The sequence below is a fragment of the Macadamia integrifolia genome, chromosome 5, assembly GCF_013358625.1.
Source record: "Macadamia integrifolia cultivar HAES 741 chromosome 5, SCU_Mint_v3, whole genome shotgun sequence".
In the NCBI taxonomy this organism is placed as follows: Eukaryota; Viridiplantae; Streptophyta; class Magnoliopsida; order Proteales; family Proteaceae; genus Macadamia; species Macadamia integrifolia.
The window spans coordinates 5,487,169-5,505,352 of record NC_056561.1 but is presented as its reverse complement, the minus strand read 5'-3'; the positions used below and the strand labels follow the sequence as shown (position 1 = coordinate 5,505,352).

General features: G+C 40.0%; 1 protein-coding gene across 4 annotated transcripts in view; it reads right to left on the bottom strand.

The window, feature by feature from the left end:
- The window catches only part of LOC122080365 (putative callose synthase 6), a 90,898-nt gene that overhangs the window by 31,046 nt on the left and 41,668 nt on the right, over positions 1-18,184 (bottom strand). For 3 of the 4 annotated variants that reach the window (XR_006140687.1, XM_042647319.1, XM_042647322.1), the window contains 6 exons: positions 17,555-17,686; positions 17,361-17,449; positions 17,098-17,236; positions 14,628-14,762; positions 14,469-14,545; positions 14,276-14,354 (listed from right to left, as the gene is read on the bottom strand). Coding sequence is in view for 3 of the 4 variants with exons in the window: in XM_042647319.1 (XP_042503253.1) it covers positions 14,276-14,354; positions 14,469-14,545; positions 14,628-14,762; positions 17,098-17,236; positions 17,361-17,449; positions 17,555-17,686 (651 nt within the window). In the remaining variant the exon portion in view is untranslated. The remainder of the gene's footprint in view (positions 1-14,275; positions 14,355-14,468; positions 14,546-14,627; positions 14,763-17,097; positions 17,237-17,360; positions 17,450-17,554; positions 17,687-18,184) is intronic. The other variant, XM_042647321.1, reaches the window with a different exon arrangement.

Genomic DNA, 18,184 nt, shown 5'->3' with positions numbered 1-18,184 from the left:
ATTGTAATTAATGGATGTTTTGTATTTCTCAAAGGAAATGTATAGATTTAAGGGATTTGAATTGTAAGTATTGCCACCAAGGGAAGATCCTGACACTCTGATGTAGTGGAACTCAATGTAATATTAGAAAATATTTAATTTTTTTTATGGAGGATATCATGGGTTAGATTTTTGATAAGTTATATTTCTTGACCATTTGATCGTCGCCCACAAGGGTGTGACCATACCCTTATCCTGGGTTTGGGGTCGCTACAAATGTGACCTGAATCTTAGACTTTCCTCCCATGTTCAACTGATGGTCCCCTCCTAACCCCCCCATGTCCCTCTCCAATCCTCTCCGGCAGACTCTTCCACCCGAGTCCCCTTTCCACCTCCCTCTTCCTCTCTTGCCTCCCCATCCCTTCCCTCCCCCCTCCCACCTCCCACCTCCCACCTCCCACCTCCCACCTCCCACCTCCCACCTCCCACCTGTCTCAATCTACCGACCCCTCCCCTCTCAAAACCTGGAAAACTATAGCCTCCTCCCCCCACTCCTCCCCTTGTCGTGATGGCCTTCCCCTTACCTTTATCCCCCCTACTCTCATTAATGAGTCTCTTGTGGGATTTTTCCCTTCTGGTTTGCTAGATTCAGAGACTGAAAAGTGGAAATATTGCATCATAAGGCATTTTCTAGGAAGCAGGTCTCCCTTCCCTGTTGTGAAATCTTCCCTCATCCGGCAATGGAGAACCTCAGGCATGGTTTCCATATTCCTCCTCGACAACGGAATTTTTATTTTCAACTTCTCAAGTGAAGACAATAAGAACGAAGGTGGTCCTTGGCTCATAGTTATTAAGCCGATTTTCCTTCGGCAATGGGATCAACACTTGTCCCTCAGCAAAGTTGATATCAAATCCATCTCGGTCTGGGTTCCCCTTCCAAACCTCCTGCTTCATTATTGATTCTCTTAAGGTCTCAATTAAGGATTAAAGTATCGGTATCTGTCGTATTAGTCGGCTAAATTTAAGATACGTATTAGAGGGGTATCGTATGGTATCGGAGATACTTTAAACCATGGTCTCAGTATCATTGGGTCTATCATCAGCAAGCCACTTGACTCCGATCATCATGCTCGCATCAAGGATCACTTGGCCTTTGCTTGGATATGCGTTGAGATCTCTGCCGAAAACACTCTGCCTACCTCGGTCTCCATTTATGACGATGATGGGTTTCCTTCTCTCAATTGGTTCACTATGAATGCCTTGCTCCCCTTAGCTCCATTTGTAAAGCCTTAGGTCACAAGACATCCCTCTACTCCCCTAGTATTGAGCAAATCGATGTTTAACTCTCTTCTTCTCCGAAGCCCTCGCAAGATCCTCTTAGAGGAAGAAAACATCGCTGGAACTAGGGGTCGCTGGAACAATAGCAAAATGGCCAATCCCATACCAAACGAAGACTCATTGTCTCCTAGTGCCAGGCGTAGTTAGAAATCTTGCCGAAATTTGGGGAAAATTTCGTAATTTTGGTGTTTTATTCTTTTTTCGACACGAAATAAGGCACGAAATGGTATGCATACCAAATTTTGGCCAAAATTTCAGTATCGTTTTGGTATCTCACCGAAACGACACATTCCAAGGCTTATAAATACACAATTTCATTGAAACATAATCGAAATTTCAGTCTCGTTCCGGTATCTCGCCAAAATTTTGACTCTTTCTCACCTGTCTAGGTGCTTTCGGTTCCATTTGCATATTTTGAAGGAAAAACACTCCAATAAGCCTCTAATTAGCCACATCATCACACATTTTGACTTCCATTACTCTTATAAGAAGATCCACACATTCAAAGCTTAGGAAAGGTAAAGTTCTTTCTCCAAAACCATTTTTTTTTAAATAGTACATAAATACATGGTAAAATTTTCAGAACAGTTCAACGATTACTGCCAAACAAAGGTGCAACTCTAAAACAATGTCATTTTCTAATATTTTTGCATTTTTATGATATAAATATGTTTATTAACCTTAAAATAAGCTACCCACCAAACATTAGGTCAAATATGGCCGTTTGACCACTGAAATAGTCAATCGAAAAAGAAAAAAATACATCTCGTCGAAATTTCGGTATTTCGGTGTTTCTGAACCCACCGAAACACCGAAACACCAAAACAAAACAAAATTTCGAACCTTGGTGCCAGGCCTTCCTCTCTCGGTCCGATGGTTTTGGCTCTTTAGATCGTTGGTCGCAACTACTTCTCATTGTTGTCTCAATCAACCTTTGGCTCTGATGACGAATATTCATCTCCTCGATCCCCAACACCTAGGGTTACAGGAGACCCTTTTGCTCCTGCCACAGAAACTATTGATGTCGATCTGCCTCAGAGATCTACGCATGCCCCTGCACTCTACCTTTATTTCTAGTATAACCCCCTCTGAACCCTGTGACCCTATTGAGCCTTCCCCTTTCCCCCATCATCTCCTTCCTCTCACTACCCCTGCTGGGGCCATCTCCTCTTGCGAATGAGGGTCCGCTTCTACCCTAGCCATTTCCACCATGTCCCATTGGCTGAAACAAAGCCTACTTTACCCGTCCACCCTACCTAAGCCATCCATCCACCGAAACTTTCTTTACCTGCTCTCCCCTTAACCCGACCCACTCTCCTGCTCTTACCCACTCATCCAAACCTATCAAATAAATCTCAATCCTTACCCACTCCATTCAGTCGGGTACCCCTCACCTATAAAGAGATCCCCTCTCGCCAGGTTGCCCCTTACCCCCCTCTTTGGGTCTAAAGCCATGTCAGCCTACCACGTCCACATTGAAAGACACGTCTGCCTCCTCTACTAACGTCATGTCTGCTACCTCCTCCTATGCCACGACTTCTTGCTCTGCCATGACTAATTGCTTCGCCATGACTTTTACCTCCGCCTCGCCTGTAACTGCCACGACTTCTGTGACTACTTGTTCCTCTACCTTGCCTACCACAACTGCTCCCTCCTCTGCCAGGTTTACTATAATTGCTTCCTCTGCCATGACTGTTGCGATTGCCTCATCCTCTGCATCGATTTCTCCCTCCACAACCATGATTGCTTCCTTCTCTACCTCATCTGCCACGACTACAATCCTAGCCTCCTCTCTTAGCCTTTAACTAGGATCGACTGCTCTGCTTGCTGCATTTTTCGCTGAAGGCATCTTATCCGTTTCTCCAATCCATGCCTCTGTCGGCCTCAATCCTACCTTCTGCAGAAACCTCCAATGATTGTGCCGCCCCTTCCTCAATGTCGGTCTCTTCGTCCGAGGCCCCCTCCTACCCTAGCCTCCCGTACGTTTCTGCCTTTGTCTGTGCCACCCCTGCTATGTTGGCTTCTTTTGCTCCCTACTTCCCCTTTATGGATTGAAGACCTTTACCAGAACTCCTTCGAAGTTGCCTCCACGAATCTCTGGTCCTCTCAAGCCCCTCCTGAGTATTGTTTGGTTGATGGAATCTTAGACAACCCCATCTCTCTGCTAAGGTCTAGGCAGGCTCCTCCTGCTCACCTCCGGCGAACTCCCTGTGAAGTTGCTAATGTTGTCCCTAAGACGGCCAATGTCTCTTCCATACCTTCCTTTCTGGTCATTGGGCCAACAAAGGCTAAGCTCCCTAAAGCTCCCATACACACCCCTTCCCCCTCAAAGAATACCACAGGAGATTGAAGCCAAAACCCTTCCCTAGCCCTTCCAAAGCCTCTTCCAACTCTGCATAGCTTTTGCCACCCACCCCTTCTCGTTCTAGATGATCCCCTGAATCATATGAAATGTTAGGGGTCTTAATTCCTTTGCCAAGTATGCTTTAATCAGTTCCTGCAAATCCTCGGATGCGGCTATTTGTTGTCTCTTTAAAACCAAAGTTCATGAAGATAATGCCCCCGTATTGTGGCATCCATTGCCCCCTCCTGGTCTTTGATTTCCACTTATAGTCATTCCCCGAATAGCCATATTTGGATTCTTTAGAACCCCCCTCCTCCATATTTCCCACATTGCCTCCTCCCCTTAGATCATCCATTTCTGCTTCTCCTCTCCCTCTGGCTCTCCCCTCTCTTTCTTCTCCATCATCTATGCCCTCGATCGAGCCCCTGATAGGCTTTCTCTGGATTGACCTCTGCTCCCTTGGTCCTTCTACTGTATTCCAACCCTAGGGTATAAGAGGGGATTTTAATGTGGTCAGAGCTAGTCATAAGAAGATGGGTGGTGTCCCTATTGATCCTTCCTCTGTCGATGCCTTCAACGAGTGTATGGAAGACATTGGCATTAATGAACTTAGATGGTCTGGATCTGAATTCACCTGGCACAACCGTTGAGGTGGCCTGGATCGTGTGGCTTGCAAGCTTGGTAGAGCCCTTGTTAATGAAGGCACCGTTAGATAACGTTTCTGCTGTTTCTGTGTTTAGAAACAGCTTTTCACGTTTCCGAAAACAAAAACGGATTTTTTGGTGTTTGATAAACATGCTTCTCGAAACGTTTTTTGCAAACATAATGCCACTAAAAAACCCAATAGTATCATCGGATGCCCAAAAGGGAGAGAGGGTTCGGTTGCCTCTTTTTAGGTTTAAATATTTTAGAGATTTATCAGGCACAACATTTTTTCTCTCAAATTCGTTTATAGAAACAACGAAACAAGTCAGACTTGTTTCGTCAAAGTCATTTCTAGAATTGTAAATAGGCATAAATTTTGATTTATGTTTCTACAAATGAGTGAAACAGAACAACTTTATCAAACGCTTTTTAGGCTGTTTCTCCATTTCTAGGAACAAGAAAACGCAAAAACGGCAGAAACGAAACATTGTCAAATGGTGCCGAAGTCTGGCTCAATTTCTTTCACTCTTCTCATACCGGCTTTGGCCTTCCAGGAATTTTCGATCACTCCCCTTTCTCCTTTGTGCAGCCTCACTTCTCTGGTCCTAAGCCCTTAAAATTCTTTGATGTGGTCCGTCCATTAGGACTTTCTTCCCTTGGTGCATGATGCTTAGACCATCCCTGTCCTTGTCCATTCCTCCCCCCATTATGTTTGCCAGAGTCCCGTCCGAGGGTGAGTGAGCCTCTAGGTCAGGTTGACTCGGCCTTGGCTAGAGTCTCGCCTAAGGTTGAGGGAGCCTCTCGTTAGGTTGACTTGGTATTGGCCAGATCTCGTCTAAGGGTGACTACCCCTCTGTCAAGTTGACTCGACCTTCGCAAGAGTCCCGTCCGAGGTTGAGGGAGCCTCTCTTGGTCAAGTTGGCTCGGCCAAAAGGAGAGGGATTCTACACGTCTAAATATGGAAACCCAACAAGGCACGATCTTTTATCGAATCCAACTTTCTTAATAGGGAAAACATCTCCTAGAAAGTCTCTACTTCATCCTGCTCTATTAAAGAGAGGAGAGGGCCAAGGTAGGGTAAGTTCACGAAGTCTCGCATACTATAACTCACTCCCTATGATGTAAATAAGTCACTTGGGCTTATTTTATTGCAAATAAGCCTTGAGTTGTGTTATGTATGTGTTGGGCCTTTGATCCCATGGGTTTCTTTGAAATGGGCCACTTTAATAAGCCTAAAATATGGGTAGAAGGTAAGAAAACGGGATTTTATTCATCAGTTTAATTAGTTGCTATTTAATTCAATAAAGGCCCATTAGGCCATTATTTGGTTGTAAAGTCCTACATGGACTATTAGTTAGTTAGTTCTAGTCCATGTTGGAGTCATAAAGTCAAGTCCTAGTCCTATTTTGAATTCCTAGTTGTTGTAGGAGTGTCTAGTCCTATTGGGAAACTAGCTCCTAGTTGTAGGAGTGTCTAGTCCTATTAGGAAACTAGCTCCTAGTATTAGTATGATTGTAAACTTCCCCTCTATAAATAGAGATGCATATGTCCCATTATTGGACAGATTTGAATGAAAGAAAGTTTGCATTTATGAAAGAAAGTTTGCAACTAAATGCTTAGAGCAGCTGAGATAGCTGTGGGTGAGAAGCCCAGGCTGAGATAGCCACTTCCTTTATTCTCTTTCACCCTTCTCAACCCCCCATTTGTTTTATTCTTCTTTTTTATTTTATTTGCTGTAGCATTCAAGAGGTATAGTTCAGATTTTGATAAAAGTCTCCAGAAATCAGAACCGATCAGCAATCCTAACGGGAATAGGAGAGATCGATCTCCTCTCTTTCCCTCTTCTGTACTCTGTTCAGCCAGGTCTTCAATCAAGGTATTCCAGGCCTTATAAGGGTCCCACGATCCTTACCTAGTCACTGTTGGAAGCATTCAACTGCTGTTCTTGAAGGTTCTTCTCAGTTTTCTCTCCTAGGTCAAAAAATCAAGAAAGCTTGTAACATCACAACCAGCCGTCAGAATCCTCTCAACTTTGAGGGTTTTTGTACCCTCCCTAGGGACTATCTACGCCCAAGAGTGCAACTCAATCGGACTCCTACAGCCCTGGCCGCACCTCTCTCTCTCCAGCTCTATAGCAGGTCTTTCTCTCTCCTATCGGATTAGATTTTGGGTTGGTTTTGCTCCTATATGAGTATTGTATCATTGGGGATTTATTTGATGGTATTATTTCTTTGTTTCTTACTCCTATTTGTATTGTTTGGGGTTACAAATTGCGGAGTTAGTTACTTGTAATCTACTCTTGCATTACCCTACCTCATTGTTGTTGCACGGATTCATGAGTTGGGCATCAGAGTGTTTCCCCCAAAGTCCTCTCTGGGCCTCTTACCCCTAACTTGACTGGGAACGGCGAATGCTCCACCACAAACGAATTTCTGGTCACAACACCTATAAAACTCCATCAGTACTTTATCAAATTATGTGCAACATTTTTGTAGAAGCCTAAAGTAAAGCAAACATTCTCCGATGCCCTTTCAAAACCTTGATGATTGCCCCAGTACTTACACTTTAATATCCCCATGCGCATTCTTGGGAATGTCTACCAATTACTATCCAGTGCCCAAAGTTGGAATTATTGCTCTTATCTTCCTTTGTGGCTTTTTTCACAACAGAACAAATATCATTTTCTCAATATCGCCTTGGACTCTTGGGAAAGAATACCAGCTTACTACGACCATTATTATATATAATACAACAATATTAAAAATATTGAGCAAGTAGTGTAATGCCCCAAATTTTGGAACCTTAGAATAGATATCTCTTTTATGTTATTTTCTAAACTTGCTTAAATATTTAAAGTTAGGCTTTATTTAATGACTTATTAAGTTAGCTTAGTGGTTAGTACCTTATCTATCTAGAGGTCTTAGGTTCAAATCTTGTTAGTAAGCAGGATTTTATTTAATTAAAATTATTTTTATTTTATTTTAAAAGATTCTTTTCTTTTAAATTGTCTGGACCGCACCACATTTAGACAAACCGTGGCAGTGGAGAGAAGAGAACCGTGGGAGAGTAGGAGAGAGAGAGGGAAAGTAGGGGAAAAGAGATGTTCGTAGGAGAGGAGAGAGAAAAAGAAGTGGAAAATAAGAGGAAAAGAGAGGCGTGAGAGAGGAGACATAGAGATAAGAGAAAAAGAGAGACGTGAGAGGAGAGATAGAGATAGAAGGGAAAGAGAGAGACGTGAGAGAGGGAGAGAGTTGAGATCAAGGGGGAATAAGAGAAATGGGACTGTGAGATATAAAAGAAAGGAACGAAGAAAGAAAGAAAGATAGGGAGAGAAAGGGGGATCGTGGAAAGGAAATTTGTGCCTACTTCACTACTTTTTTCTACTCACTTCAGGTAATGAACCTTCCTCCTATTCTTAGTTTCTTGAATAGGATTGTTATCCCTAATTTCAAATACTTGTGAGTTCTTTTAGGGACCCAAATTAAATTAATCGGATAAATTCTTGAGACCCAAATCAATTTAAGACCTTTATTCTTTACTTTAAAACCAATATGGGACCCAAATAAAATCTGATTTTATTCATTAATTGTCCAGTTGGACTTGTCACCCAATAATTTATGGTTTTTCGTGGGACCCCAATTGTTTTAGGGTTTAGTTTTAGGGTTAGGGTTATCCTAGGGACCCATTAGGGTTTTTTTTGGGACCCAATCAAACTAGTAGTATAAAGATTCTTTATACGAGATTTTTACTCGAGACCTATGTGACCCAAATCTAATATTCTTTTTGGAACCCAATATCGGACTCATATCAAGAGGTCTGGGATTCTTTACATATGGACGAAATCTAATATTCTTTTGGGACCCACTATGGAACCCAAATTAAACTAAGAACTTTATTCTTTACTTGAAACCTATTATAGGACCCAAATCTTGAGCGGTATTAGTAATTAATATAGGGTATTACTAAGTTTAGATTGGGACCACCTGGACACTTAGGACTCAAAGGGAGGATAACACTTTTGCAAACAGAGGTAAGTGGATTGTAGTAAGTGTACACCAAAGCATGTGGAATGTTTGACTTATGTTGTTTTAAGTATTCTTTGTAAAAATTTGATTGGTGCTTTTTTCATTGTGAATAAAATGTGATTTCGTGAGAATGTGAACTTGTAAAAGTGTGTGAGGGCAAGTGGACTACTCCGTATCAGACCAGAGAGGGGTGTCCCGTTGAACCGCAGGACTTATACCCACTGTACACAGTGGTGTCTGTTTAGTCACAGAGAGGTGACGGTAGTGTCATTGTGGGGGCCAAGTTTCCCTCTCATATCCTGGAATGGTAGCAGCTCACTTCCCCCAATGCCAACTGTGTGAAAATTGGATTTCTTTTGCAAATGATTGTGTTTAAATATAAAGATAATTTTGAAAAGTAAAAGTAATCATTTAATCATTGTTTGTTGTTTGGCTGTTGTTTCTGTGTTGTTCCCTTATTACATTCTATCTTACTGGGCTGGGAGGTCACTCCATTAAATATGACATTTCAGAGGAGTAGATCGGTGGTACGAGATGCAACAAGTTTGAGAGCGACCTGAAGCTTTCTATTAGTTTATTTTACTTTAGTAAATGATTGTAGTAGGATGCTATTTCATGTAAACTTTGATAGAGTATTGTTGAATTTAAATTTTGGGAACGCAACTTAGATTGCCACCAGTAGGTATTGTTTGGGATATCTTATTTATGATTAATTGTTTTATTTTGTTGACACTTGAATTTTTACGAGTTCTCATATGCTTGATTTTGGTGAATATTTTGGATCATTTAATTATTGCCCGCAAGGACTATACCCTTACCTATATCTGGGTTTGGGTCATGAAAAGATGGTATCAAAGCTATGCGGTAAACTTGATCGAGTATGTAAAGAATGGTATCAGAGCTTTGTGATAAACTTGATTGAGTATGTAGAGAAATGGTATCAAGGCCCTAAGGGTGAAACCTGGTGGCATAGGGACATTAATAAAAGATTTGTGCCGAAACATAGTATATTGACACTATAGGGTGATTGACTAGCTAAACTGAAAATATTATGATAACTTGGATTATCAGGGAATGGTTGTTTATCAAAGGAGACAAGACGATGTAGCGACGGTGATTGAACAATTTAAGAAGTTTCGACCACCTTTGTTTAAGGGAACCATTGACCCTTTATCTGCTGAGTCATGGCTACAAGAGATGAAGAAGATATCTAGACTGATGAGGAGTACTGATGCACTGAAGGTGGAGTGTGCCACTTTCATGTTGCAGGGTGATGCTGATTATTGGTGGAAGACAACGAGGAGTGTACTTGGAGGGGATACCCAACCGGTGACTTGAGAGGAATTTTGTGAAGTATTCGATGATAAGTATTACCCAGCTCTAGTTCGTAAAGAGGAGGAGTTCCTACATTTGCATTAGGGGACCAGATCTGTGGCCGAGTATGAGAGAAAGTTTGAAGAGCTGGCCCGTTTTGCAACATGACTGATAGACACAAAGGAGAAGAAGGCTAGGCAATTTGAGGATGGACAGAAACCAAAGATAAAGATTGTGGTCGCTACCCACCAATCAAAAGTTTTCAGTGATGTGTTAAGGCGAGCCTTGATTGCGGAGAAGGGATGCAAGATGGACAATCGCTATGAGGCAAGTGAACAAAGGAAGAAATTCAAACCAAACACTATCAAGTTGATGCTAATGAGGGAGGAAGGGATTTTTGTCCCAGCAAGAAACCTACGGAAGATTGCCCCAAGTGTGGGCATGGTTCAAAATCTCGCCGAGATCTCAGTAATTTCGTGTTTTTTTTTTTCACCAAGTCGAGATGTGCTACGAATTACAAAAATGACATCATCTCGGTCAAAATTTCAATATCAAGGTCAAAATTTTGGTACCATCTCAGTTGAGATATCGAAATGTTCATGGTTTTAAGTATCGGCACGTATCGAACCGTATCAGCCGATAAGTATCTCTATCGGCCCTTACTGATATGATAGACATCGATACAATATATAGAAATTTTAAAACTCTTTCATATCGATATGTATCCTACGATACATTCCGATACGCACTGATACGTACCAATACTCTATAGAAAAAATAAAATTAAGTGAAATGTACGTTTCGGTATATATTGGTGCATATCAGTCCGATTCATACCGATATGGTATGATATGCACTGATACAGTGCACTATGGTCATATAATGGCCAAGTAGGGTCATTTTTCAAAAAACCACGATTTTTTGAGGGGTTTCTATTCCAAACTAAAGTAGAAATCAAGGTTGGGAACAAGGATTTTACATTTATGGTACAACTACAAACCTTGATATCTTAGTGCCATACCCTCAATTTAGTGTTTATACATAATACATGTTATCAATAGCTTTTTTAAACAATTTTTTTATGCAAGTGTATAAAAAAGTGTTTCTTATCCATTTATGTGCGTATCTTTAGCATATCTCCGATATGATACAATACCCTCCGATATGTATCTTAATTTTGGTCGACCGATTCGACAATCGATACCAATACTTAAATCCTTAGAAATGATACCAACCAAGGCTTATAAATACAATATCTTGTGAGGGGGAGTCAAAATTTCGACTCCAACTCAGCTATCTTAGCGAAATTTTGGCTCTCAGTGAAATTTCGGCTCCTCCTTGCATTTGAACACAAAATCACTCAATTGTCCACTAATTTACCACATCATCACATCTATTGCCTTGAAGATCACTCTAAATTGAAGACCTACACATTTCAAGCTTTGGAAAGGTATACCACTTTCCCCAAGACCATTTTCTTAAAAATAGTAACATTAATACATGTTGGATAGGGCTAGATTTTTTATATGTTAAATACTAGAGGCCGATTTATGACCTCACGGAGTTGAATTTTTTTTTTGTTCATAAATCTTTTTTTTATTATTTTTCTGGTTTTAAAAATACATTTTCCATCAACATAAAATGTATTTGTTTATGGTCAATATAGCTTTGATGGAACTCAATTATATATATGTTACTCACCATTCGCTGATCTACGACTCTATCAGAGATTTAAGATTAAGACGCTCAGTGGATGACTTTAGTCGGGACTTGGGAGTTAGAGAGTTGTATAGTATATTTCTCCAATACTCTAATTATTAGTTAATTAATGTTGATGTATGTTTTGATCATAACTTAGATGCATTATTTATCTGTTTTACTACTATATTTTATCTTGTTCTAGTAATGAAGCAGGTAAAATCTCCAGAACAGTTCGACGGTTGCTACCAAACAAGGGTGCAATACTAAAACACTGTTATGTTCTAATATTTTTGCAAATTTAAGTTCTAAGCATGTTTATTAACTTTAAAACAAGCAACCACCAAATCTCAGGTCATAGTATGGCCGTTTGACCACCGAAACAGTCAACCGAGTAAAAAAAATGCACAACTCGCTGAGATCAAACCACTGAAACACCAAAATGAGACGAGATTTTGAACCTTGATTGTGGGAAGGCCCATTCTGGGGAGTGCCAACAAGAATTAGTGGCATGTTACAAGTGTGGGAGAAAGGGGCATTATGTTTATAACTATCAACAAGAGGGAAAAGTCTGCTTCAAGCGCAAGAAGACGGGAAACATGATCAGAGAGTGTCCTGAATGGTCCAAGCAAGGGAACCAAAGTAATCAAAATGGACAGAAGCCCAAGGCACATGTGAGAGTTTATGCACTATCAGAGTAGGATGCTAAGGCATTACCTGAGGCGGTGACAGGTGAGTGAAATTTCAAGGACAAAATTTTCTTTTTAGTGGGGAAGGATGTAATGCCCCAAAATTTTGGAACCTTAGAATAGATATCTCTTTTATGTTATTGTCTAAACTTGCTTAAATATTTAAAGTTAGGCTTTATTTAATGACTTATTGAGTTAGCTTACTGGTTAGTACCTTGTCTATCGAGAGGTCCTAGGTTCAAATCTTGTTAGTAGTAAGGGGGTTTTATTTAATTGAAATCCTTTTTCTTTTATTTTAAAAGATTCTTTTCTTTCAAATTGTGTGGACCCCACCCCATTTAGACAAACCGTGGGAGTGGGGAGAAGAGAGAACCCTGGGAGAGTAGGAGAGAGAGGAAAAGAGGGGGGGAAAGAGCGACATATGAGAGAGGAGAGAGGAGAGAGAAAAAGAAGGGGAAAAGAGAGACATGAGAGGAGAAATAGAGATAGAAGGGAAAGAGAAAGACGTGAGAGAGGAGAGATAGAGATAAAAGGGAAAAATAGGGAGAGAATTGAGATCAAGGGGGAATAGAAGAAAGGGGAGTGTGAGCTATAAAAGAAAGGAAGGAAGAAAGAAAGAAAGAAAGGGAGAGAAAGGGGGATTGTGGAAAGGGAAATTTGTGCCTACTTCACTACTTTTTTCATCTCACTTCAGGTAATGAACTTTCCTCCTATTCTTAGTTTCTTGAATAGGATTGTTATCCCCGATTTTAAATAGTTGTGGGTTCTTTTGGGACCCAATGTGGGACCTAAATTAAATTAATCGGATATTTTTTACCCTTATTCTTTACTTTAAAACCAATATGAGACCCAAATAAAATCTGATTTTATTCATTAATGATCCAGTTGGACTTGTCTCCCAATAATTTAGGGTTTTTCGCGGAATCCTAATTGTTTTAGGGTTAGGGTTTTCTTAGGGACTCGTAAGGGTTTTTCTTGGGACCCAATCAAACTAATCATATAAAGATTCTTTATATGAGAATTTTTACTTGAGCCTATGTGACCCAAATCTAATATTCCTTTTGGAACCCAATATCGGACTCATATCAATAGGTCTGTGATTCTTTACATAGGGACCAAATCTAATGTTCTTTTTGGGACCCAATATGGGACCCAAATTAAACTAAGAACTTTATTCTTTACTTGAAACCTATTATGGGACCCAAATCTTAGGCGGGATAGTAATTAATATAGGGTATTACTAATTTCAGATTGAGACCTCCGAGACACTTGGGACTCAAAGGGGAGATAACAATTTTACAGACGGAGGTAAGTGGACTGTAGTAAGTGTACACCACAGCGTGTGGAATGTTTGACTTATGTTGTTTTAAGTATTCTTTGTAAGAATTTGATTGGTGCTTTTCTCATTGTGAATAAAATGTGATTTTGTGAGAATGTGAACTTGGAAAAGTGTGTGAGGGTAAGTGGACTACTCTGTACCGGACCAGAGAGGGGTGTCCCGTTGAGCCGCGAGACTTATACCCACCGTGCACAGTGGTGTATATTTAATCACAGAGTAGTGACAACAGTGTAATGGTGTGATCATGTGATTGTGGGGGCTGAGTTTCGCTCTCATATCCCGGAATGGTAGCAGCTCACTTCCCCCAATGCCGACCAAGTGTGAAAATGGGATTTCCTTTGCAATTGGTTGTGTTTAAATATAATTTTGAAAAGTAAAAGTAATCCTTTAATCATTGCTTGTTGTTTGGTCGTTGTTTCTGTGTTGTTCTCTTATTACATTCTATTTTACTAGGCTGTGAGCTCACTCCATTAAATATGACATTTCAAAGGAGTAGATTGGTCATTGGTGGTATGACATGAAGCAAGTTCGAGGGTGACCTGAAGCTTTCTATTAGTTTATTTTACTTTAGTGGATGATTGTAGTAGGATGCTGCTTTATGTAAACTCTGATAGAGTGTTGTTCAATTTAAATTTTGGGAACACCTTAGTTTGCCACCAGTAGGTATTATTTGGGATATTTTATTTATGATTGGTTGTTTAATTTTGTTGACACAACACTTGACACTTGATTTTTTACGAGTTCTCATATGCTTGATTTTGGTGAATATTTTAGATCATTTGATCATTGCCCTCGAGGGCTGCCCCCACACCTGTATCTGGGTTTGGGTAATGATAAGTAGATAGATGAAAAGCAAGATAAAACTAAATTTCTGTAGCAAGTTCTAATGGTAAACATGGATAACCTCATTTCTTGGCTGAGAATGAACAAAAAAGTCTGCTTTACGGTCCATTGGCCACCCCAACTTAAAACATTTATCTGACCTGCAAATGTGACCAGAAATTTCAAATATATGTTAATAATATCGATTTAAATCATAAAGCATCTAAACATAACCTATACTCCAAAAATGTCAAAGAGAAACTAAGCAATCTTACCAAAAATATTCATTTAGATCATCATAATTTCTCCACTTTGAGTGGCTTACAGTGCCTCCTTGGTTTCTCCTGGCTTCCTTTTCCACAAAACAACAATGGATACTCAGACATGACCTTGAGTGGAGCATAATAACAAACCAGTCACAAGATGTTGGTTACCTTGCGCAAGACCTCGTAGATAGGTGTCACAACTTCATGCAGAAATGCCTCCTCACCCTGGTGTGCTGGTTGAGGTATGTCTCCACTAACAGAACGCACATAGCAGTGCAGGATCCTATCAAGCTCTCTAGCCATCTTATTGAATAAAAGAGAAAAAATATTATTAGTTTTTATGAATGAAAATGGATTGTTAATTCTGATACGTAGAAATCAGCAGAAAAAAAAAATATATATATATATATTTAGCCTGTCAGGCACAATAACTGCATGAACACTTTGTAAGCTATGAAGTAGTACATATCCCAATGTTTTCTTCTCTCTTTTCTTTTCCGTCATTAGGCCCGACTCCCTTTGCTTGTAAAATTTCTGATTTCCATTCAATTTTAAGGGCTCTCATTTCTTTTATAAAAACAAAGAAGGAAATTATCCTAACCTTTATGGAGGAAGAAGGACATTACCAGAACTGCAAATAGCTCGCTATAAAAAAGAAAAGCAATCCAGTGCAGGAGGCTACCGCTACTACGGGGTCTGGGAAGGGCAAATGTACACAACCTTACCCACTGGAAAGTAGTGGAGGCTGCAAACATCTCTCTGATTCACTTAATATTTAATGCAATTTCAACATACACAGTCTTCATTTGAGAAACGTCTCAACTCTAAAGTCCTTTGCAAAGCTCCAGGTCCCATTATCAAGTATGAAGGTGGAAAGTGTGCCCATCAGTCGCCATTGTTTGTGCAGAGAATCTTTGACAATGGTGAAAGGAGGGCGGCTACCAAGGAAGTGCCCTATCAGACAATTATCCATTTACGTATCTCAGGCTCAAGCAGGCCGGAGGGGTGGCCGGGGGGGGTGCAAAGGCTAAATTCAGGGAGTTGTGGATGGAAGGGGGGAGGTCGAAAAGGGAATGGCCAGTAAAGGAGGGGTGAGAGGGAGTGCGAACCACAGAGGTCCATGGCCTCGCAGTGGGAGAAGTAGGGGGAGAATGGGTAGGAGAAGGGGAAGGAGGAAGCAATTTCTCGTGAATGAACAGAGGAGGGATTAGGTGGAGGTCTGGTGGTGTGAACCGCTGGGAGAGTGTAAGGCATTGGGAAGGTTAGGACATGAGGAAGGTTCAGTTTCTATTTTGATAGGTTGGGGTACGCCTTTTTTTATGCAGCTATGATAGCTCGTTTTCCGGTAATATTCGTTTTTTCTTTTCCAACCATATCTATTAGAAACTAAGAGGCAAGGTTGGCCAATTGTCTTATACAACAGTGAAATGCTAGGTCTCAGCCCCTGCTCTACATAGAAATGTCAATGACATTAAGGCAGCTCAGGACACCAATCTGCTAGGCTTCCTTGAATCAGTTAAATGGCAGCATAATAAACAAGAGTTTGGAAATGGTTGAGGTCTTATTTTCATTATGAAGTCTCAGATCAGCTATCTTGGTGTATACTGAGTCTGATATTTACTCATCAGCCAGTTTGGGCCAAGGACCATGACCATACAAAAGTATTGTTTATGATGTGACAATTAAGGACAGTACCTTGACAAGTGATCATCTAATAGACATGGTCAGGTGGTGCCTATGTTTTATCTCTGTATTGCTGAATATTTATCCCATATGCTAAAGAAATCAGAACTCAGGCCCTGAAATCAACTGGGGTAGGGTCGGTACCTCTGGTCACATTCTCAGTGCAAGAACGTGGAGTTAACAATAGCCAGAGAGTAGGGTGAGGGATTATGGGGATTGATACCAGCGGCCATGATCTAGAGCATATGGGCAGCCAGAAATGATCCATCTTTTGGAAACTACACTCTGCCAGGTCATTGTAATTAATATTTAAAAGTGAGAAAAATTTTATATTTGGCTTCCACCTGTGCTGAAATCAGAGGTGTTGATAAGGCCACCATTAAAGAGGCAGCAGGGGTTGTTTTCTGGATAGCTGGTGGGTTATTACTAGTGTCTCATGAATCTGTTGTAAAAGCATTTGCTTTTGTTTGGCCTTGTGCACTAGAAAGTTCAAAAAAATCTTTTGATACATAAAATAAATAAATAAAAGCATACACATTTAATGAAAAAAGAACAATGAAACATCAACTTCTACAGGTTAGTCATTCAGGTGAACAGAAATAACTATATTGCAAGGTAAAAGGTCATAGGCTAATAGGAATCCCTAATTAAAGTTGTTCACCAATTGTAAAAAAGCAACTAAAACAGTGGAAATCTTGTTTCTACTATTGTAAGAGCTTGTTTGATGGTGATCGCCTAGTTAGTTGTAAGGTCACCATAGAGCATCACCAAAGAGTTATTGGTCGAACTACCACCAGGATTAATCTCAATCCATGGTGGAGTTATACTAACTTGAAATATAATCTTCCACTTTCATTTACCAAAAAATTGCCCAGTTATTTAAGTGAAAAACAAAAGGATAGACATAATCAGCAGAAACAATTATACTGTTTCACCAGAATAAAAGAAAACATACATTATGGAAGATGTAGCAAATACACTCAGGCATGAATCGAATATTTGAAGCTTCACCCCAAATGAGAAGATACAGTCCAATATAAAGAAGCTGTAATTGTTGTCTGTCAGCAGCATTATATGTGACGCTGCAAATAAAACTAAGAAACCAATAAAAGGGCTAATCTAGAGCTTCACAGGGCAAAAAGAAACCACCAAAACAAAAGGTTTATAACTACTTTGAAGGACATTACTATGAATTATGATACGACTTGCAATACTTACTTGATTGGTTTACAACGCAAGTAGTTACACCATGATTCATAATTTTTTAAGATTTCCCCCATCAATTTCTCTACAGTGTCATTATCCAGCTGCAATAAACTTCTTTGTTAATCACCAATGATAGATGCAAGTCCAGATGGCTAACAAGAAAATAGACCAAACTAAATTTGATCTGACCAAAAGAAGAAAATTACCTGAGCATCATCATCCTCTTGTTGCTTATTTTTTATATCAGCATGATGGTCATCCTCTTGTTGCTTATTTTTTATATCAGCATTTGCCAGTAACAATATTAAGTGTTCCCTCTGATTTGCCACATTTCCTTTCTTCAATGTCAAAACATTTATGACAAAAGCAGAAATAGTCAGAGGGCTCAACTGTTTATTTACTGATGACCATATATATTACAGCCAGCACACTAAAATTTGTGGAGAAAATTAGGCTACATATATCCAGACCAACAGATGACCATGCATTTTACAGCCAGCACACTAAAATCATCTGAAAGAGTTCAGACGCACTGGTTGACCAGCCCCACCTAAATAGCTTCAATTCAAATCATCTGATCAAATTACCGTAACTCTGTAACAACCTGCTTTTTAGCATTCCTACTGGTTGTTAAAGATCTTATAATTCACAATTATTCCCAACATAACGATTCAGTTATTCAGTTTCCTTGGTATGTGTCCTTTTCAATAAGAATCCTGCACTTTTTCAGTGGCCTTTTACAATTCACAATTGGAAAATCAGATTCTACCAAATCCTACAATTTGAATTTTTCAAGTTGAGGAAAACAGTAATACACTTTTTTTTTTTTTTTTTTT